The sequence below is a fragment of the Aristolochia californica genome, unplaced genomic scaffold (genome assembly GCF_029961685.1).
Source record: "Aristolochia californica isolate CCGP_79_NKW_82.1479 unplaced genomic scaffold, dmAriCali1.0.hap1 SCAF_1, whole genome shotgun sequence".
In the NCBI taxonomy this organism is placed as follows: Eukaryota; Viridiplantae; Streptophyta; class Magnoliopsida; order Piperales; family Aristolochiaceae; genus Aristolochia; species Aristolochia californica.
Window position 1 is genome coordinate 4,654,525 of NW_027181770.1, and position 23,894 is coordinate 4,678,418.

The following is a 23,894-nucleotide window of genomic DNA, read 5'->3' on the forward strand; positions in this document are numbered from 1 at the left end:
CCATTTTCCCATGTAAAATAGCCACTGGAAACCCTGTGATTTTGTTTTTCTGAAGAGCGAAAAATAGGTTATAGAGGAAACGAGTTTTAAGTCCACATCATTTGGTTTTATCTGTTAATGAATTTTATGTTTTTATAGAGGATTTGACCCCTCCCAAGTGCCAAAACCTTCTACTCATTCGTTTTGAGTTTTCTTTCTCGACAGTCCAGTTTCTGGGCAAACCTGACAAATCATCCAGGTTAGCCAATTTTGAAGGTCCCCTAATATAAACCGGAGAGAATTGGGTTCCAGTTCAACCCGAATTGAATCAGCCAATTTGACAATATTGATGCTGACAATAAAAAAAATACTGAAAAACAAATTTTGGTGGTTAATGTCGACCGCAGAAATATAATTTTACTAGTTCATTGACTTTCTATGGAAAAAAACAAGATTTTGTTAAGGAAGGGGAGAGCCAAGCCAAATAGAAACCAAATCAAAAACAGAATTTTCAATCACCAACAACCAGATGCTAACAATTGACACGATCTCTAGCTGAGTGCAACTTCGATGTGGGCATATATGCCTCCAAATTACCACCCGACAAAAATGTTGGAAACAAGAAAGAAGCCACCAAAGTTCATCTCCAGGAGTGAACCAACTGACGACAAAGTTCTGGTCCTGTTCAGCAAAAGTAGACAGCTAAAATGGTCACAAAGCTGAGTCTTCAGTCACTAGTTAAACTAGGAAGCAAATAACCACCATGAGTATTCTGACGGCACTGAGTTTATTTGCTCAACTTTAATATAGCACAGTTCTGAATCAATTTCTCCTCTTACTCCGAACACACTTGTCTGGTTGAAGATAGAACGTAACTTCTCTTTCCCATCAGCAAGCCCTACAGAAACGCAGAAATTTTTTGGTCAATGGAATAATACTCCCATCAGTCCCCTGCCCCTGTTTCTAACTAACTTAAGCTCGCCCTTAACCTCTCAGATGTTTCTAAAAGTTCTTTCTTATTGTTTTTGTTTGAAGAAACTTCTCCAGTTCACTTGCTGGAAAAGATCAAACAACTATCAGTTTCCCCCTCTTTGATGAAAAGAAAACAAATTTTCACATCATAGACTTGGCATTTGCCCTTCACAAAGACATGACTGATCACAAACATTCTAAATATCAGTCTAAATCCACTTTTTTACACAAAAAACTATCACCAGTTACTGTCACCCTCAGAAAACGAGTTGGACTCTAAGCAGCCCTCTTGGATCTGTTTTCCTCAGCAGCATTGCCAAATGCAAGTAATATCCCATATGATTTAAGAGTAGCAATTGAATTTGCTGTGTTTCTCAAAAGTTCCTATGTTAGACCAAAAAAAAAAAAAAAGACACATTGATCTTCATAATTTATTTTTTTCTTTTACATATTTGCCTTTTCAGACCTGCAGTTCTTTTAGTGTGATTCTTTTCTTACTTCTTTCTGACATGAGAGTTCACTACCTTTTTCATCAATATCGAAATGAATTGGCTGCTTCAATACCAACCTACATTCACTAGTGGGAATGCAATGACATGTATTCTAGTTGAGACAAACTCCACAAAGCAGGAAAAAGTGTTGTCCTAGTTTAAATGTTTTTCCCCTTCAATGATGAGAAACACGATTCCATTAACAAAAAATATACTGGGATTATGAAGATCAATTAACAAGCTTTCAATGGATATCTCCAGCCTACTTTGAAATCCTTGGTAGGAAGCCTTCCCAGAAACATTAAGAAACCTGCCTTGCTCACAGAGTCCAATAAAATCTCAATCAAAGTCAAATGAACAGCTAAGACATGGCCAATGACATTTGTTTAGAGTAATCTTTCAATGGAAAATTTTTGACTCTGAACTTAGGATTCTCTAAAGCATTTACCAGAACATTAAAAAAAAAAAAAAGAGCAAAAGCATTTTGCAGTGTAGCAATAAGTTTTGGTTCTCCAGTGCTGTTATTCCGAGTTTCTACCTATCAAAGGAAAAGGTTTGTAGCTGAAAATGGAATATGCCCATAGAAGCGGTTCAATATATAGAAGAATAGCAGTGTCCAAACATAATTTCAGTTGGAGCTCAAAAAAGAAAAGAAAAAGCTGTTGGAGTCTATATTCTATAATTAAAAGTACAAAACTTAGATTTAGCAGTTCCACTTATGTGCTATTACACTCCTTTGAGTACAGCTATTAATGGAGTCTACATTTGAGGCCTGTTTGTAACTAAAAAAACCAGATGGCTTGCTCATCTTTTCTTCCTTTTTCTCACCTTCTCCTCTCTGTTTTGTCGAATACATATATGGGTAATTACAAGATGTGGGCCTGTTAGAGGCGGTAATTCCAAGTAAAGCCACCTAGAATACATATTTCTATTTGAGACCTAGCAATTAAGACTTAACTGACAAATGTAGCCTTAACAGAACTGTCAGATGATTGCTAGAACGACACTTTTACTCTTGCTATTACCTAAAATATTTATTTAAATAACTGTCTAATTATTAAAGAAAAAATCCTCTTCGGCCCTTTCTCTCTCAATAGGGCTGTAAATGGATTGGATTTGGTCTGGATATTGCAATTCTGAATCCGATCTGTTTGCAGATATTGGAATATCCGAAATCTGAATATCCAACAAACTATCCGAAGCTATAATTCCAAATTCGTTTCTGTTGAATAATTTTTGAATTCAGATAATATTCAGATCTGAAATTTGTCTGAAACAACAAAGAGAAATATGGGATGAAAACCTGAAAAATATGGCTCTTTGAGAGGAGAAACTTAATCAAAGAGGTAACACAGAAAAACCTAGCCTCTATCCCTCTGAAAAAAAGCATAGGTCAGAAACCAAGGGAAAAAGAAAGAATTGGAAGAAAAAAAAAGAGAAAGATGGAAAACTGAGAAAGAAATACAAAAAAGCAAAGAAATCAAAGGAGAAAATAGGCTAAGGGCAAAAGAGAAATAAAAAATATAAAAAAAAGAGATAAATGGGGCTAAAGAAGAAGAGAGATACAGAGGGGATGAAGAAAAAATGGAAGGAAGTGAGAGAAGGGGACAATGGAAGAAGAGAGACAGAGAGGAGCACCGAGGGGCAAGAGAGGAGCTTAGAGAGAAAACTGCTGAGAGAGAGGGAAAGAGCTTACCTTGAGAAAACCATGATCGGAGCGAAGACTAAAATAAAATAAGGCACACCGATTTACCTAAAAGAGAACCTGAAACAATAGCGACTAAAGATTCTGACAATGAGATTATTAAAATATTCACTTGAAATGATGGCACTAAAAATTCTCTAACTTCAAATTTTAAAAACTTCAACAGGGGGGGGGGGAGCAAATATTCGGCGGTAACAGGGTGATATTTTAGATTTGGATAATTACTGGATCTGAATACTTGGTGTTAGAAGACATCCATGTGAAGGGTGGCACAACTAGTAAAAAGGAAGAGCTCCTCAGCCATGTCTAGAGGTGGCAAAGGAGGTAAGTGTTCTTCATTAGGGTGTAATTATGTAAGATGATGTATATCCACTTATGTCTTTTCTTTCATAAAACTTGTAACCTTAAGGGCATTGTAGTCATTGTAAACCTCCTCCCACAACTATAAAAAAGAGCCTCAAGGCATGAGGTAGAACATTAAGCCTCTCCTCTTCTCAAATTTGTCCCTGGCCTATTCTCTTTTCTCCCAAGAGCTCTCTCTCTCTCTCTTCTTCTTCCTCCTCTCTTTCTCCACCACCTTGACTGAGGCCTTCCACCATGGAATCTTAAATTCCACATAATATCAGAGCAATGGTTTTAGGATTCCAAATCCCTCAGTTAAGGTGTTAATCATACGAGTTTATCAAACTTGCCAAGTTGGAGTTTGGTTGAAGCAAAATTGAGCAACTCATGCTCATCCAAAATAAGTGTTCTTCTCTTTTTTTGTAGAGATGATTATTGGTTATTAACCTCATGAAGAAGGTTGGAGAATGAGTATTCTCCTCTAATTTTCATGAAGATTAAGTGCTACTACTTTGTATGAATCAACTTAAGGTTTTTTATTTTTTTGTTACCTCTCATTCATACATGTTTCGATTAAGGACCAATTTTTTATATATTAATACTGTTTTTTATCTTTGGAAAATTATTGGAATCAAGTCTAATTGATTCTCTATTGTAATCACGATTTATTAAGCTTAGTACCATGGTAAAAAATTGTTGAACAGCCCCTACAAGATTGCTAATCTTGATTGTTTGTTTTCCTCCACCATTGAATACTTGGTTGACGCAAGGTAAGGAGGATTTTTTTTTTTTAGCAAGAAATGTTATTGAATTCAACAACGTTTAGGTCCTTTTAATTAGGACTGTATTTTGAGATTTATTTCTCTAAATACTCAAGAGCCAAAGGAAAGTCCAAAGGCTGAGATTTCTTTACATATGCGGCATGCACTTCAGAAGGAAAGTTTCCCTCTTTGGAAATGACTTGATTTTAAGCAAAGATTTGATGATTTGATTTTATCTTCTTTTGGATTTGGAGATTCTTTATTGATTAAGAATGATATGAGAATCTTCTAGATTGCATGGGCCAGCATGTGGAAGGTTAATTCTTGTTTGAATGCATACATGAATTGTGGTTAGGATTTAAGAAAACCAGCACTTGGCATGTGCTCTCCTTGATTCATTTGTTGCTGACTGTGAATTGGTTACGACTGAGACTGCTGACTGGTTGAGATAGTATAGACCCCTTTTTTCACTGCCTCCACCAATCACCTAAGGAAACTGAAGAACAAAAAATACACCTTGCAAGTGCAATGTGGGTGTAGCCTATGTGGACCCCATTCTTGGACCTTGGTTCGGGATCCAACTACTATGAAAATAAATTTATCAATCAAACAAGGGGATATAAAACTGAGAATATTATCATTACGTGTCAAGTGTTCAAAGGCCCCAAAGTCAATAATCCAGGATGGAAAGGGTGATAGCTACAGTAGTGGGAGAAGTCTTGTTCGAGGGAGATATCATTATACTCTTAATCCGTTGAAGTAAGTCATAGTCTTCTTCGGATACAGTTTTCTTGCCTCTAGATGTGTCAAGTCTATTTTCTACCTTGTCTCCATTGTTGGTAGAAGCTTGGTTGGTTGTAACTTAGTCTGGTTTCCCATAGATTTTCTAGCAAGTGTCTACAATGTGACCTATTTTCCCACAATAAGAGTAGGTTTGATTTTCAGATCGAGAAGAGCCTTGCCCATTCCTACCACCTCTAATATTTCTTCCTCATCCCCGATTACTGGAATTACCACCTCTATTATTAGAGTACATGGCTGAGGAGACATCAACTTGGGAGGTGGTGGATGGATCCGGGATACATATAAGTGTAACACTTATCGAGGGAAGAGTTGTTGATCCGAGGATTTGAGTCTTGGCTACCTCAAGATACGGTATTATATTGGCGAGACAAATGATTGCTGCTAATGCTTCCTTTTCTTACTCTTGAACTGAAATATTTGTGGAATAGGGTTGAGCAAGTTCCACTCTTGAATGAGACCTCTAAACCGTGCAAGATAGTCATGTACATCATCTCCCTGCTTGGTATTATACATTGTTTGGAAAACATCGTATAATTTTTGCAAATTGTTGGCACTAGAGTATAATTTTACACAAGTATCCCACACTTTAGCAGTCTCAAGATGCACCACATTATTTGCAACAGTCTCTTCCACGTTGTTAATCAACCAACTAAAGACAAGTGTATCCTCCTTAAGCCACTTGGTGTATACACTATCTTCCTCATCTAAAGAGGAGGTGGCTTATTCAAGTGACTCAACAAGTCACGAGTGATCAGAAGGAAATCTCCAAATCCAAAAAAAGATCAAATCAAATCATCAACTCTTGCTTAAAATCAAGTCAATTCCAAAAAAGGAAACTTTCGTCCTTAAGTGCATGCCCCATATGTAAAGAAATCTCAGCCTTTGGATTTTCCTTTGGCTCTTGAGTATTTAGATAAATAAATCTCAGAATATAGTCCTAATTAGAAGGACCTAAACATTGCTGAATTCAGCAACCCATTCTTGCCAAAAAAATCCTCCATGCCTTGCGTCAACCAAGAACTCTATAGTAGAAGAAAAAAAGTAACAAATAGCCAAGAGTAGCAGTCTTCTAAGGGCTATTCCACGAATTTTTACAACGTTTTTTTTTTACTAAGCTTCATAAACCATGATTGTAGTAGAGAATCAACTAGGATTGATTCCAATAAATTCCAAAGATAAAAAATAACATTAAGATGTAAAAAACTGCTCCTTAACTGAAACTTGTATGAATGAGAGGAAACCAAATAAAAAACCTTAAGTTGATTCATACAAAATAGCAACACTTAATTTTCAAGCAAATAAGTGGTAAATACTCATTTTCCAACCTTCTTCATGAGGTTAATCATCAATAATCATCTCAGCAAAAAAAAAAAAAAAAAAAAAAAGAACACTTATCTTGGATGAACACAAGTTGCTCAATTTTGCTTCAACCGAAACTCCAACTTGGCAAACTTGATAAACTCTTATGATTAATACCTTAACCAAGAGACTTGGAATCCAAAAACCATTACTCTGATACCATGTGAAATTTAGATTCCATGGTGGAAGGCCTTGGTCAAGGTGTTGGAGAAAGAGAGGAGGAACAAAGAGAGAAGAGGAAGAGAAGGACGACTGGTTGAGAAAGAGAGAGAAAGCTCTTGGGAGAAAAGAGAATAGGCTAGGGACGAATTTGAGAAGAGGAGAGGTTGGATGCTCTACCTCATGCCTTGAGGCTCTTATTTATAGTTATGAGAGAAAGTTTACAATAACTATAATGCCCTTAGGGCTACAAGCTTTATGAACAGTCTTTGCGAGCTTGGTTTGACAAGTTCAATCAAGCCATGCTTCGATTCGGATTCACCAGGTGTTTTGTGGATCATTCGGTATTTGTCAAGCACACTAAGAAGGATGTGGTGCTACTTGCTGTATACGTAGATGACATTATTCTGATAGGAAGTGATACTGAGAACATAAGTCAAATTAAACAAAAGATACGTAGTGAATTCAAGATAAAAGACTTGGGATTCCTCAAGTACATCTTGGGTATTGAAGTTCTTCAGTCCAGGCATGACATTATCCTGTATATACTTGACTTGCTCAAAGACACATGAATGATAGGATGGATACAAATGTGAAATTATGTGCAGCCTCTGGTGAAGATGTTGATGTGGGCAAATACCAAAGGCTGGTCGAAAAATTAATATATCTTATAGTGACTAGACCAGATATCTCATTTGCAGTTAGTATTGTCAACTAATACACGCACAAACCTCAGATCTCTCACTGGAAAACCTCAGATCTTCTCTTCTGCTTCCTCTCTTTCTCCACCACCTTGACCGAGGCCTTCCACCATGGAATCCCAAATTCCACACTGGGATTTTGGTTTTGATTCAAAATCAAACCAGACATCTATTAGATATCAGAATTCAATCCAATAAAACCGAAATTTCAGATTTATCTGAAGTTTCGGGTCTGGATATACACCACTATCTTCCAGCACCAAGGACAGGAGAGAACAGAAGCAACCCCAGACAGAAAGACAAACCTCCCCCTCCCTCGAAAAATATAAAAACCCAAAATCACCCTCTTCCTCTTCCATCCTTCTCCTCAACTTCTTTTTCTTCCATTTATTTCTTCTTATTACCTATCTTTCTATATTTTACAAGTAACTTACCTAATAACGTTTATTGTTAAATTCCTCTTTTCTTTTGGTATATTTATTTTAGTCTCATCTGCTTTTTTTTTTTTTTTTTGAAAAGGGAGTCTCGACTTGTCAGCTGTTGATAATAAAATTAAGAGCCTATGTACCTTTGCTAATTCAAGTTTGTTCTCTATAAAAGGTTTGATATCTTTTCTTATTTGAATTCCATTCCTATGTGATTATGATAGGTAAATGACTCTGAGTCCACATAGACAAAGGCAAATGGCAAAGAGTTGAAAGAATCAACGAAAGACTGCCATACAACCATCCAAGTTATCATATTGCAAAGAAAAAGATAATAAGAAAAATTATCATGAAGCAAGAAAACCAAAGGAAAGGATATAAGGAAGGATACAAATGTGGAAAATAATCCTGAAGCCCGAAAGATGTCATACTGCACAAATATTTAAAAAAATACCAACCATGAAGGTTTGTGAGAAATATAAACCTGCCATTTCCAAAGTTAAGCCATCACAAGAGATGAGAGAAGAAAAAATACTTACAGAACAAAATATGATATATTCAAGATTCATCTTGATCATTGTAACGCCTTTTAGAAGGACAATAAGATCTTCGTTCTTTACGATGCCTGCTATCTTTGGTAGGGCTACACCATCTACCAGATTTGTCATATTTTTCATCAGAAACATTATTGTCAAAAGCATCCCCATACCTACCATAAGACTTCAAAGGATCATATCTGTCTTCAAATGTATTATGGCTACCAGATTCTGATCTGTCATCCTGATAAATTCTCCCCCTTCTATCTCTACTTCTGCTTATTCTATCAGACTTATCCATGTCCCTGTCACTATTGGCATACTTAGATTGACGAGAAGAAACAGAGCCTTCATTTTCATGAGGATTCCTTGTCATATCCACATTACCTGGATCCTTTTGCTGCCTATAACTCTCTTGTGAATGTCTATGACTTCTGTAACTAAGTGGGCTTCTAAATCTATAATGTTCATCTTGTTCACTCCTATTATTTCTATCTCGTTCACTTCTCTTGCGTAATTGGTACTTCAGCATGTCATCATAATCTGCTTTTGTAGACGTGTCATCTCCATAAGTAGGTGACTGCTTCCTACTTGCATCAAAACAATTGTGATAACTTTGTAGCCCTCCAGCACTAACATTCCCCTCTGTGGCATAAACGGATTCCAAAGTGCCTGACCCATTCCCAAGAATCCCTTTCACATAACAACCAATCCCTCCAGCCTGCACAATTTCTTCCATATGCTCCTCTATTATATCATGTATCACCTTCATGCAAAAAAACAAGATCTGAATTAGAAGAAAACACTTGTAAAAGTCTTGGCAGTTTAACCAAAAGTGGTCACTTCTTTTTAGTGTTTTTCAGCTTAAAGGTAGTCACAAGATCACCTAGGCAGGTCCAACTTGGCAACCTAGCCACAGGCAGTGAATCCAAGTTGGACGTGTTTAAAAAAAAATCCAACTTGGCTTCACAGCCTAATGCCTAGGTTCATTCTCAATAACTGCTCATATAAGGCAATTATTAAGCAATAACTAACAATAAACAGGTATCCAACACCTAATTTATTTTTTATAATATTGTTTAGTATTCATTCTTTTTTGCTCTTGGAGACCACCAATGTAGCTAAGATACTTTTTAAAAACTTGGCGTCAGTACACTTGCCAAATGAATCAAGGAAGTAGATATGTGACTCGGTAACATGACGAAGATGAATCGAGGAAAAGTAGTGCATAAGATGCAGGATCTGTTAGCACACCTGTGTTGGTGTTCTCTTTGCCTTCTTGCCACGATATGACATCCTTCGCCTTTTGTAGTCCCTTTGTTCAGCCAGCAATTCCTCTCTTGACTTGTTCTTAGCGGAGTCCTTCATATATTAGAATGTCAATAGGCATCAAAACATAAACCAAAAAGCAGCACCAAAATTACAAGATGTACCGAACTTCCATCATCATCTATTACAAAGTGAAGTTCTACAACAAGGAGTTCAAGTTTCATAACATTAAAAAAGGGCATAAGATTGCCCTATTTCCTGAAATGAACAATTTATGGTTTCCATCATGGTTGCTCTCAAGGAATTCCAACTCTGTTAACATGGCTGCAATGACTATTGACTAAGAACAAAATTGTAAATGTAAATATAATAATGATTTCTTAAAGTAACATGTATGTATTTAACAGTATTGTTAAGACCCAATAAGACCAGCCGGTTGACCCAGAGAGAGGGACCCCTATTGATGCAGAAAGAAGAAGAAAGAGAAGGCCTCCTCCATCCTCTTCCCTCTTTGTCATGTAATCCCCTCGCTCCTCTTTCTTCACAGACAGGGAAGGGATCCTCGTCCTCCCGACAGTCACATGGGAGGGTGTAAGTCATAGTATCACATAACATTTTACTTTTTTGAAGATAACCAAAGGTGCATTCCAAGAAATGAACCTAATACACATTTTATAAGCTCATTTATACAATATATTTATAATATTTCTCATACATCATCTAAATCTAAGTTTTTAAATAGCGAGATGGATTTTATGAAATAATGCAGCTTAGATACATTTACCAAAGAAAGGAGACTTTGTGTGAAAAGTTTCCTCAGCAGAAAACATTTGATACTAGAGAACTGCAGATAAATAATATTTTTCTATTTATAATCAATCGAGAAGTGTTTAATCTAAAGAAAACTTTAAAAATTCAATAAATGGCTGACCTATATATACTTCCAAAAATACGTAACCCCACTACAACACCCCCCCCCCCCCCCCCCCCCCCCCCCCCCTCCACACTCTCACACACACACAAAACCGCATCTTTCAGTAAGAAATACACAATCTTCAAGGATTTCAAGAACAAAACACAAATTTCTACCATCATCACCAAAAGACTCATCTCTTCCACCTTAATAATGACAATCAAACTTACAGATAAAAAGCTATACAAAGGAGTACCTGATTGCTTGATCGCTGCCAAAGCAGACCATCATGCTCAAGTATTGGTCTATAGTCTGTACGCTTTCCTCGCTCCTCAATAGCCCTAGCTGATGTACGAGAATACTCATCTAACCTACATGGAGCCCAGAAGAATTTGTAATAAATGAAATTTCAACCAAGCGAAAGTACTATTCCAAAACTTATATGGAGCATTCAATGAGTTAATTGGTAGATTATAATATTAGAAAAGTAATGTTTCAGTTGATTTTACCACAGTTCTAACTGACTATGGCTATAAAAAGTCTGAAGATGTCTAAAAGATGGATGGACGTTTTTGAGATGGATAGGATCTTTTAGATGATAAATGCATGGTTCCACAACTTTAGCAAGTTAGCTCATGAGTTGCCAGACCAAAGTCAATTAGGGGGTTCAGACTGGGACTCGACCAAACCCAATCCCAAAATAGTAGCCTTTTATAAATTATCAAGACCACTAATAACACTCCAAGATTATGATTTAAGAAATTTAAAAAAATTTCTAATGGAGCGGTAAGACTAATACCATATAGTTCATTGATAAGGAAAAATTGATCATTCAAATGATCAAAACAGTATATTTTTTAATTTTGAATCTTCAATTAGATGGTAAAATGTTTAGATTGAAGAAAGAAATTAGTCAAATAAATGGATCAGGGTTTTGTAATACATTCATTGTTGTCTGGATTTGATTCAAGTCACTGTTTCCATCTTGTACACGACAATATATCTAAAACCCTCTAGGTGTCCCAGGGACAAAAAACATATTAAATAATATAAAACAAATGATAAAAAAATAAGTAAGAAAACGAGTAACATTCTAGGTTTTTTTTGTATCTGTCTAAATAAGTCAGCTACAAAAGATATTTGAAATTAAGAAACCACAATAAGCTACATCAATTAAAAATCACCCTAACCTTTTTCTAGAAGCATTTATCCTACATATAAAGTCTGTCAAATTTGTAGGAAGACCAAGTATCATCACAATTTCCATGGTGTTTGATAAAATTTTATCTGGAAATTTTGCCTTTTTTCCCTGTAAAGTTGATCAAAATAATTGCTGTGACATGATCTGATGATACAATGTAAACAAAGTGACACCGAGTATTCTGGGTCTAAGTTTCTTACATCCTATTAGTCCTTACTGTATTCCTTTTCCTTTCTCCAACAAATGCCTACTTTACCATATAAAATAATAAAGATATAGCTAACATATGACCATAACGGCATATAATGTAATTAGTTTTTTGACATAAACTTATAAAATTCAGAAGACTTCAGTTTAGACTCTAACGAACAAACAAATCATAGCATAAAAGACTTAATTGATAATAATACTTCCAGGCTGCATTTAAAATGAAAAATAGAACATTTTATGACATATAAAGACAGTTAACTCTCTTGAATAATCTATAACGCCCTAGTAAAGATTTATGGACGTCCTACATAAGACAATAGAATTAGAGATGATGACTTACAAAAGTTTCCTACATTATATAAAACTATAGCAAACATTAATTTTTTCACATAACTACATCTTCCATCAAAACTGCACCAAATATCATTGTTAATGAATAGTCTCACATGCATTAGTAAGTACAAAATTTTTGAGTTTATCAGTTGGAAAAGAGGTTTCCTAAGTTGGCAAGTCATCTTGGGATGGGCCTTGGACCCAACTTAACATGGTATTAGAGCGGGTATTCATACGTGAGCCTACACCTATACCTAAATTATCCACTTGTAGATCCACAAAAGAGGGCCTACAGCCAAATTATTCACTTGTAGAGCCACAAAAGAGGGCCTACACCCAAATTATCCACTTATAGAGCCACAAAAGAGGGTCTATGCCTAAATTATCCACTTCTAGAGCCACAAAAGAGGGCCTACACGTGAGGGGGAGTGTTAATGAATAGTCCCACAAGGATTAATGAGTACAAAGATTTTGAGTTTATTAGTTGGAAAAGAGGTTTCCTAAGTTGGCTAGTCATTTTGGGATGTGCCTTGGATCCAACTTAACAATCATAAATTACTATAACACAATTTCAGAAGAAACCTACACAGGGAGAAAAACTTTAATTAATGCCCTAAAACTAATCTAATGGAAGATTAAAGAGTTACAAACTTCACAAAGTGTTTGGCAATTCCCATTTCTCATTGTTATAAGAAGAAGAAAAAAACTAAAGTATCTGATAATCAATGCCTAAATCTTCAAGAAAATACATAAACTTATTTTCAGGATTTGGATTGGGTGACCAGATACTAAAATCCCGAAGTAGCATTGGTCAATTCAGCTGTGATCTATTTGACATACTAATGATAGCAACTAAAGGAAGTCCATACATTAAACCTTGCTTCAAGAGCAAATTCCACTAATAACAAAGAAACAATTGGAAAATACCATGTATTTAGCCACAGGGACTTATCCATGTGACCATGAGAATGAGGTATCAAAAAAATTTTAGATGATGTCAGACTTTTCAATGTTGTGAGTACTTGTAACCCATTGGTTCTTTTACTCAAGGAAGGTCAGAACCTACAAGGACTTTAAATAATGTAAACAGACTCCTGCCACATACCACCACTTAAGCCTTTCATGCTCAACGAAGAAAAGATAACGATTGAACAAAGTTAAACAATGTCTACAACAAAGTACAAGAGAAAGAGAAGCATACAACTGTGCCTTTGAAAGTGGCCTCCCAAATCGTAACTCCCTGATTTTCACCTCCAGTTTGGCACGCTCATACAATGCTGCTATTGCTCCAGCAACTTGAGATATGTAAATTTGCTTATTCAGCCCCCATGACAAATTTTCTTTGCCACATAATGGATTTCCAAGTTTTTCCTGTATACCACCTTCACTTACTTCCAGATTACAAGATCCACAGCTCACATCATTACTCAGAACATCAAAAGTCTTTGGGGTTTTCTGGCCTACAGGAACTAAGGAACTTGATGCAGCACTTACTAGACATTGCCTGAACATATCAATAACGAAAATCTTTCCACTTGTTTCTCCATACAAAACAGAAAGTTGTGAAGTCAACCACGTTAACACCTCAATCAATATTGGACACCTGAAAGTCACACTGTCTGGATTAGAGAACCCATCATTTCTTGAGGTTAACTCAAGTGACCTGCAAGCTTCTCGTTGAATTGCTTTTAAACAAACGTTCAGAAGCATAAAAATATGATCCCTCATAAAAATATCCAGAACAATCCCACGACGAGGTGAATTAAAGATGAGCCATTGTTTTATTATACCGGACTCATCGACCACCGCCACACACGAAACAATTCTAAGAAGGGTGTACGAATACGCTGCAGGGTAATCGTTCCATGACTCAATCTCCTTCCTCAATGCCCAAAGCTCGGAAGGAAGAATCAACAAATCCTCGATTCCTCCCTCCGGCGCAGTTATAAAATTACCACATTCAACAGCCAACACACCGGGAAGTGTGAATGTTTTATCCTGATCGGTAGAACCCACTACCCCTGGACAATCTTTGTAGAAGAAATTCGAACCAAAATCCCCAAACTCGTCCAGGGAGAAGCAGAGCTCGGTGTTAGAAGCTTCTAAAGGCTTGAAAACGTGGGTTTGTGGCGGCAACTTCAGGGAACTGGGGTAGCGAAGCGAGTCGAGAATGGTGAGATCTATAACGGCAGGAGATGAAGAGCAAACCAGAGAGTGGCGGAAGAGGGACTGAGGGGGCATGCGATGGCGCGAATCAAAAGGGCATGAGCAGAAATCCTGGTTGAAGAAGGGGGCACCGCTGGATTGAAGCAATTCATAGACACGATTGATGGTGCATTCGGCGCGATCAACAGCTTCCGAGATAACCGAAATTGCTGTCGGGAGGTCCTGAGGCGGAGGAAATGCGAAGGAGAAAGTAGGGGTAGAGCTAGGAGTTTGCGGAAGGACAGGGAGTGAGGGGTTTAGAAATGGATACGATGGATTCATCATGCTTCAGAACGAAGCGGAAGAAGAAAGAGTTTTGTCGATCGGTTTGAAGTTTAAAGCATGCTTTGCTCTATGCCGATTCGGGAGGGGGTACCCCCTTAACCCAGTTCGTTTCGGAAAATCGTGCAGCATGGCTGCTGTCTCCAGGCTCAAACCGCCTCATTAAATTGAACTGGTAGGGATTAAGAATCCAACCTAGTATATTTTGAGCGGAATGTCGCTGGATCAAAACAAAAGACAAATCCGCACTTTCCCGATAAAAACCTCTCCTTTTTTTTAAATAAATAAAATCATTAAGATTCAACTGTTGTTTCAAATTCATTTCATTTATCTACGTGAAATTCAACTTCAAAATTAGTATTAATGTGGACGAATTCATGTGCATTAGAAACAGTTTCTATTGTTAATGCTCAAAAATGAGAAAAATATAAAAAACAAGAGAATGAGTAACTTGAATATACTTAATTAAACCCTAAAATTGGTAAAATAAATATAATTACTACGCGAATAAGTAATTTAATGTATAATTAAAATATATTAATATACTAATTAATTATATATTTAATTATTGTAATTTATTATACATTAATACACGTGAGCCAATTAATTGTACACATGATTAATTATAAATAAATAAATAACGTTAAAAATAACAAAATATACTTTAACATAAAATAGAATGATTAAACAGGAAAAATTGATCCAATGTTAACTTTAACACATTATATATTTTTATGTATTATTAATTACTAATATTTTTCGTTAAATTTAAAATCATTGATTTTATTAATTATAAAATTAGGTTAATTAAACCAAAGTAATTGAACATATGCTTGATTTAATAATATTTTAATTATCACTATTAAATCATTAATATAATACAGTAATTAAAAAATAAATATAAAGAATAAATAACTTTGATTTAATTTTTCCTAAGTTAAGAAAAATTAAATCAATAGCGTCGTCTTCCTCACACCACCGATAATTATAGGGAGACAACGGCGGGCCAACAGGTAACGACAATAAAGACCGCACTTCAACGGTAAGCTAGGGGCAATAGTACACCGGAGGCGCCAACTAGGACAAGACTGAGAGAGGCAGAGGGAGAAGCAAAATGGAGAATCGCAAAAGGGAGGCCAAGAAAAGAGGCCGAGAGGGACAAGGGAGAAATAAACCACTTCTCCAATTTTATGCTATCTTAGCAGAAAAATGAGAAACCAGAGTTGAATGGAATGATTCTCTGTAAACCACAAGGCTCAGACCGTATAGTTTGCAGCTTTATTTTAAAAAGGAGGAATTAACCCTTCAATAAAATATACAAATTACAATTTTATTAATTAATATTTTTAATATGAATTGTCGTGAACTTTTAACATTTTTGCAATTGATGTCATTTATCCTTTTTTTTTTATATTAGTGGATTATATATATTATCAGTATTATTATTTACTAGTATCGACTCTGAAGCTCTTTTCCTTACTCTCGCATTAGACATACGTCATTAAACATCCTCCCCTGAGTTAGAACTTCAACGGATATAAAAAAATCTCCAATTTCGTATCAAATCATGTTTATTTAAAAATACTGAATCACACACTACTTTTAAGACACTTAATAAAAATGGCCTCCGAAAATATCCTAACTCTAAAACATGGCAACCTACTTATCTTATTTTAAAAATAAAAGCAAAAATAACATTATTATTTTCCTACCAAAAAATCAGGCCTGAACTGTGGCTCCCAGGAGAGGGAAGTGGCGGGTGTCCTCTATGTGCAGATCAGGCTCGGCCTCATGGACCGAATGCCCACTGAAGCCTGCTCCAAATCTGCTAATGCTGCTGTGCCGCTCGCCACGCCCACGACCTCTCCTGCCACGACCACCGTATCTTTCACCACCGGCCACAGGCCTTAGGAACTCACTCATGTGCACAGACTGAAAGAAAAAAACTGTGTTAGATCAAGCTGACATGCGCAATTGTGTTGAATTATGAAATGAGAAAACAAACGTGAAACTACATAAACTACTGTATCCCACACATGCACAAAAAATGTGGTCATTATTCGAACAAATATTCGGGGAAACACATCACATGAAGATTTCCTACTATGTAATTATGCGTATAAAATAGCAGCAATTACTCACGAGTGGGATACAAAATAAGCCTCTGCACAGATTTTTTTTTTTTCCTTTTTTTTAACACAAAAAGAAAGAAACTTGACCCATTTTGCTTATAGCTTTTTCATTTGATATTTCTGGGTAGTCTTTCATAAGATCAAAAGAAAATCCTTCAGCCGGAATCGAGAAGATAGTGTACCAAAAGTAGAACCACCGACTTGTTTCTTAGTTTCATTATACACAAAACTTATTCTGAACTCAATCATAATAAACGACTGTACTGTAGACAACTGGTTTCGTACATAAGACCAAGAAAGATGAATTTCACATCCAATACCCAAAATATTGCTGCACTAATTATTATGACCACTACTAACTGCACTTGTACGACTGTTGTGTAGCTGATGTGCAAGTCTTTGCATATGATTATATCCCAGCCACATCAAATTATATTATATAATATCCTTCTCTTCTTCGTCTATTTCTTTGTTAGAAAAAATTTTTCTAACCCAGATCGGTAAAACTTTTTCCTTTGGCTAGCTTCAAATTTCAAGATAGAATTTTGCCAAGTAGAGACTTTATTGTAGTATCTTTTCTTGCATTTCTCCATCTAAATGCAAGGGAAAAAAAAAACAGGATGTTCCTATTAGTAAGACCTCCAAAAAAATTGTTCTTCTTTCCAACTTCCACAGATGTTCCTATCAACGTATTTGATTAGTGCTCTAGATCTCACTCTAGTGCCTCACTTCTCTCAGCAAGATGCACTCTACCCTCCAGAAACACACTAACTACAAGAGGAGAGACCATACTGAAAGAGGGAACCCAAACCAGAAACAGATGACTCAACACTAATAGAGTATTTGCTTTATGTGCAGTCATTTCTTTCAGCACAGTAAATAAAACATGAAAAAACCATCGGAATGAAGTGAAGGAAAGCGATTAAAAAAAAAAACACTAATTGCACAAAAGAATTGGAAGCAAAAATAGAAAGGATCATAATGTAAGTAATGATGAAGCAAATGGAAGAGAAAAAGGGATAGAAAGACGGAACTTAGATCTTATTCCACCTATTAAAACAAAGAACAGGGAAAAGATGAAAGAAAACACATACAGAGAGAGAGAGAGAGAGAGAGATAAACAAATAGAAACGGATTATAAAGGATATGATTTCACCAACTAAATAAGTAAGGTCTCACTAAACGAGAGGAGCGTTAATGGAAAGTTTTTTTTTTAAAGAGAAAGGTAACAAAGGGATGGAGGACAGACGAAAAGATGAGACAAGAATGGGGGTCAAGTGCAAAGGAAGTGGTGGGACCACCAGAAAGAGAGAAAAGGAAAGAGGAAGAGGGGTTGAGAACATGGTAGAGAACTTATGGTTTTTGTTTAGTTAAAATTATATGATGAATCTGACAGGCATCCCATAAAAGCATATCACAGGACAGGTAAGAAAAAGTTAACCAGCTATCCAATAGCACCAAGCATTTTCTAATTAATATACTGCTATCCTCTATCTCTACTAAAACAGCTCACCAGCAATCATATACCGATGAAGACCAGCTGACCAGTAACAAAGAAAAAATTGGGTACAGAAGGCAGAACTATTTCCAACATGAACAATGAAGATGAGAACAAAAGTAATAGAAATAACTAAGGAAGGCTAAATTACCTTACGGGTTTTTTCTTCCTTTTCAATACTGTCCTTCTTAAGCTTGTCCTTTTCAGATTTCTAGACAGGAAAACAGAAGAATAACAACTGAGCCACATGTAATAAAACTAACAAACTTGCACGTATAAAATAGTGTAAATAGAAAACCACATGAGAGTTGAAACCCACCAGCTTAACAAAATGGACTTCATTTTCTTTCTTTTTATCAATTAGCTGCATGAACTCAAAGTCCTTATCGAGGACGACTTTTCTCTCCTCTGTCTTGAGGACTTCCAAGGCCTTCCTCTTTTCAGATAGCAGTTTCTCGTATTCATCAAGGGTCATTTCCTGTAAATGGAGCATCCAAATAAGACAGCCTGACATCAACTAGCATAGCTAACCAACTATCACATAATGTTTCACAATGATAGTCCCATCAACTGATACCAATAAGGTCAATATTTAGTGGAATGATTACCTTTTCTTCTTCTTCAGTAACCTTCTTGTCAGAAACACCTTCAGAAACCACCTGCTTAGCCTCCGCATTCTTTGGTACATCAATAGGCTCAGAAACATCCCTGCTACAAAGTCAGACAACATGAAAACTTCTACCTTCTTTTTCCTTTTTCGGTGGGCAAACTAGTAAGGATTTCTCAAGAAAGATTCAATTACATAAAATGTGTAAATCAACAAGGGCAACGACAATAAAACAGTTAATAAATTATGGTACTCTCTGAAACAAGTTAATATTGAAAAATCTAAAAATTAGTAGATTATAAACTGTCTTTTTGTAATTAGAACTAGCATACAAAACAACCAATATCTAGGAATTAAGAACAGCGGCCACTTGCAATTAAACATACATGTACAAGAGAACCCAAGAAAAGAAAGCATACCTTCCTGTCCCCTCATTGCTGTCACCAATTTGCTCTTGCCTTTCTTCAGTTTCCTCATTCATAGGTTCATTTTGTTCCTCACCCCTGCCAAATCTAGGGCCATCATGACCTCCATAATTTCGGCCCTCGCGACCTCTGAATCCACGCCTCTCCCCTTTGTAACCCCTTTCTTCTCCTGAAAACCAACTGCCACTCTGGTATGACCTGTTCTCATTTCTTGGAGATTGGTTCTCAGTTCTTAGAGATTGGTTCTCATTTCTTAGCGGTTGGTTCTCATTCCCAAATACCTTTCCTCCCTGTACTTCAATATGATCCCAGCTTTCATCACCCTGGCCTCGCTTGTTATAATTCTCATTCCCTCCAAATCCCTGATTGTTGTCATTTCTAAAGGAATGTTCTTCATAAAACTTTACTCTCTCTTGGCCACGACCTCTTCCCCTGCCATGTCCATGTCCACGTTCACGCCCACGCCCACGAACGCTGTCATCACCCTTGGGTCCATCAAATTCACCTCCAGATTTCTGATAATAACTATTCGGGCCACCACCTTCATCTCTTCCTGGTCCAGCCCTCGCTAACCCAAGACTATTCCGTCCCCTTCCTCTCTCACCTCTAGCTGAAGTAGTTATATAGACCATCAATATATGACAAAGAACAAGAAAAAAGCTACGTATAAACACCATACTAAAAAAACAGCATAAATCCCATCAAAGTGTAGAAAATAGACCCCAAAAAGTAAGGCCACTTGGTTACCAGAAATGAACAGAAATTATATTGAAAAATAAGCACCAGAGCGAATTAATCAAGAAAACCATCAAGAAGAAGGGGTAACTTTCATGTGCAGCCCTAAGTTTTGGCTTAATATAAATTTGGGTACAATTTTACCATGAAACTGAGGAGGCTGGGTGGTCCAGCCAACTCTGGCTGCTCCCAGCTTTTTCTTCATAAAGAAGTCAATTCTATTAACTATAAGTGCCATTTACTTCCCTATTTTATAACAATTCCATATCTCAATCTTGTCATAAAAATTAATAGATATAAGACAAAAATCTAATGAACATCAATCTTGAATGCATGTGAAAGAAATAAATGTAATAAGAAGAATTATTTTTTTAAGTGAAGAAGAAATCTAGTTTAACTAAATCATCGAATTTAAATTGAACAGCTTAAGAGAAATCAATTTTTAAGTCATTCAATTTATTTGATGATCTAATTAAGAATTGGGTGTATCTTCTTCGATGGAGGTCCATTTTCCTTTCTACCTTATACCATTCTTTCAAAAATGGGCACATAATGAAAATTTGTTAACAGATCCAGCCAAGCACCAGTGTGCCTCGTCAATGTGAAGAAAACAGACACCAAAAAGTAAAACCATTTGGTCACCAGGAATGAACAGAAACTACATTAAAAAAAAAAGCACCAGAGCGAAATTAATCAAGAAAAGGGGTAAATTTCAAGTGCAGCCTTAATTTTTGGCTTAATATAAATTTGGGCACCATTTTACCATGAGGGAAAGGAAGCAGGGTCCGGCAAAATTTCTCTGCACCCAGCTTTTTCTTTCATAAAGAAGTCAATACTATTTATTATAAATACCATTTACTTCCCTATATTGATGGCAATTCCATATCTCAATCTTATCATTAAAAATTGATAAAAATAAGAAAAAATCTAATGAATATCAATCTTGAATGCATGTGAAAGAAATAAATTTAAAATAAGAAGAAATATTTTTTTCCAAGTGAATAAGAAATCTAGTTTGATTAAATCATCAAATCAAATTGAATGGCTTAATATTTCACACTTTTCCTCAAAAAAAAAATTGAATCGCTTAAGAGAAATTGAGTTTTAAGTCATTCAATTTATTTGGTGATTTTACTCAAGAAAGGGATGTAGCATTCTTGCACAAAAGTGGACATAATCAAAATTTGTTGAAAAATCCAGCCTGGCACCACTGTACCTCATGGAAAACATTAAGAATATTAACAATAATACAAATACATTGCCCTGCTACCATATGCTACAAAGGAAACTATATTCAGGGAACATAAGAGGAAGCAGGAAGGGACTCACTTCCCCCTACTACCCTGGTGCATGAAGCACACACCTCCTCTCTCCTTCCTCCTATTCAGCAGATAGAAGGACAGTGGCCCCTCTCTCAATCTCTGAGCAAGGAGAGGACACTTCTCTCCAACAGTAGCACAGGGAAAGTACCACTGACTCCTGTTGTTCTTTCCACTACAGGGGGAACAAGGGAAGACATGAGCATCTATTTTCTAACTTCATAATGCAATTTTTTCATTAAGTAAATAAAAAAATTATACCCTTCAAATGGATTCTATAGATTTTAATGACTGTATTCAGGAATATGACACTTTCTGACATATTCCAGATAAGATCAAATTTTGGAGCCCTTTAAAAAATCCAACAAATATATAATTAAAACAGCCATCAAAACTGTGGACCAATTCAAAGGAACCTTTGTTGTTTTTTTATTTTATTAGTGAAAGAATGCAGACTACACAGCTCAGAGGATTGAATGAAACCAATAAAGAAGGGGAATCCATAACAACCATGGATCGTTGATCAACCCTCCTCTTATAAAACCTGCCAACTGCTCTACAAGCCAAACATGAAACATGAGAATAACATGGAAGAAATAACCAGATAATTCTATATTTAACGAAAAGCAGATAACCTAAAGACTACCAGAACTCAATAAAAGAAAAAGAGAAAAATAATTATCTTAAAACTTACAATAAAGCACGACAAGAGTCCTTGATCCTCAGCCGAAATTAATCATATAGCAATTGGTAAGGACATTAATCATATAGTAATCGGTAAGGACACTCTAAATAATATTTCTTTAAACAAAAAGAACAACAAAGAATCACACGATAGAATTTTCCAATTTAATAGTAAGAGGAGTACTATAACAAACGACCAAAAATAACAAGATGGAAACCAACAGAAGTTGTCATAAATGAGCGTCGTATGATGATTATATAGCAACGAAATAATACCAATCGTAAGCAACCCTACTAAAAAAAAAGGCCCATAATGACCTGCAGGAAAAAAGAACTAAAGAAGGCGTATCTACTACAACCATGACGAATACACGAACTTCGTTTTAACGAATAGAAAAAAAGATTAGCAGAAATTACCAGACCCGGTGGATGGAAGAGGCTTGGAAGGGAATTTGCCAGAGGACTCAGAAGATTTATTCTTCTGCAGCTGAGGCAGGGCAGGCTTCTTCTCCGCCGGAGCAGTCGGCAAGGTCTTGCCGGCGACATTAGCTGCAAGTGTCATCAAATCGTCATCCTCCTCGTCCCCGAGGAGTGCAAAAGAGTTCAGCAGTCGAGCCATAGGCTCCAGGTAACTGACAGAACAGAAAATTTGGTAGGGTGGTACAATCCAACACCCTCGGTTATTCCAAACCCTAAGCCCTAACAGATCTTTCCATACTCGATCATTAAGCGTTAGAACGCAGTCCGGAATTCGGAATCACCTCAATTTCTACCCGAGAGCGCGTGGAGAGTATCGAGCGAGAGAGAAGAGGTCGCGCGCTCCGCAAGTCAGAGGAGCGTGGCTGGCACCGTGGCAAATGGGCTGATTGAACGTCTCCTCGCCCACGTCCCGCAGAAAACCAGGGACATGGACGTTATTTCATCTTGCTAGCTGAGAATTGTAAATTTAGAGAATGTTGAGGCAAGATTTACAATAATCGGAGTTTAAACTTCTGACATTAATTGAGAAATTCAGGGTGGCATTGAGCCCGGCCGAACCTGACTATGTTCGAGCCAAGCTTAATTTAAATATTTTGAGCTGAACTCGAGCCTCAATATGCATTTAAAACTTTTTAAAAAATATATATTGAATAAAATATATATAAAATTATGTATACATTTTACATAAAATTGGGCATGACCTTTACATAAAATTGGACATAACTTATATATATAATACGTGTATAAGATTGGGCATAACCTCTACTTAAAACTGAGCATAATCTATATATATAATACTTGTATAAAATTCGACATGACCTTTACTTAAAATTGGACATAATCAATATACATAATACTTGCATAAACACTCCATAAAATTGTCTATACATTCTATAAACACTCTATGAAATTGTTTATACACTCCATAAAATACTCTAAACACTCCATACACTACATAACATTATAAATAAAGTCCATACAATAATCAAACATAACAAAATTAGATGAAATATCACTATCAATTTATAATCACCCAAATAAAAACTATAAATCTTTTAAATAAAATCCTATTACTATTAGAGACTTACTAGAAAATTACAAGAAATATTTTAAATTTTTCTTAGGAAAGTTAAATGGACCTCTTATTGTCTTTTCTAAGGAAATAAATAAAAATTAATAATTAATCTAATATATTATTATACTTATTGATAAATTTTTAATCACATAAAATGTCAAACACAAAATTGCTATGAAAATTGCCTCATGCTCAAAGTATTATATCAACAACTGTTAAAAACTTATTCAAAATTTTTCTATATGGTTTTCTAGTCCATCTTGGCAAGAAAATCTTACTTAGAAATTATATG

The 23,894-nt window shown here is 36.0% G+C and overlaps 2 protein-coding genes across 3 annotated transcripts; both read right to left on the bottom strand.

Annotated features, from left to right (window-relative positions):
* Window positions 1-286: 286 nt before the first annotated feature.
* Window positions 287-14,758, bottom strand: LOC137943554 (U11/U12 small nuclear ribonucleoprotein 48 kDa protein). 2 transcript variants are annotated; one of them, XM_068789042.1, is made up of 5 exons: window positions 13,362-14,758; window positions 10,673-10,787; window positions 9,489-9,596; window positions 8,238-9,000; window positions 287-877 (listed from the first exon to the last, which is right to left on the bottom strand). In XM_068789042.1, the coding sequence occupies exons 1-4, from the start codon at window positions 14,648-14,650 to the stop codon at window positions 8,257-8,259; spliced, it is 2,256 nt and encodes a 751-aa protein (XP_068645143.1). In that variant the 5' UTR covers window positions 14,651-14,758; the 3' UTR covers window positions 287-877; window positions 8,238-8,256. The 2 variants fall into 2 exon arrangements, with proteins under 2 accessions (XP_068645143.1, XP_068645147.1); XM_068789046.1 differs by lacking the exon at window positions 287-877 and adding an exon at window positions 6,666-8,128.
* A 1,425-nt stretch (window positions 14,759-16,183) lies between these two features.
* Window positions 16,184-22,954, bottom strand: LOC137956880 (RGG repeats nuclear RNA binding protein A-like). The gene is made up of 6 exons (XM_068804540.1): window positions 22,465-22,954; window positions 19,304-19,919; window positions 18,886-18,985; window positions 18,597-18,755; window positions 18,429-18,488; window positions 16,184-16,579 (listed from the first exon to the last, which is right to left on the bottom strand). Exons 1-6 carry the CDS (start codon window positions 22,664-22,666, stop codon window positions 16,367-16,369), a joined length of 1,350 nt encoding a protein of 449 aa, XP_068660641.1. The 5' UTR covers window positions 22,667-22,954; the 3' UTR covers window positions 16,184-16,366.
* Between the last annotated feature and the right edge of the window lie 940 nt (window positions 22,955-23,894).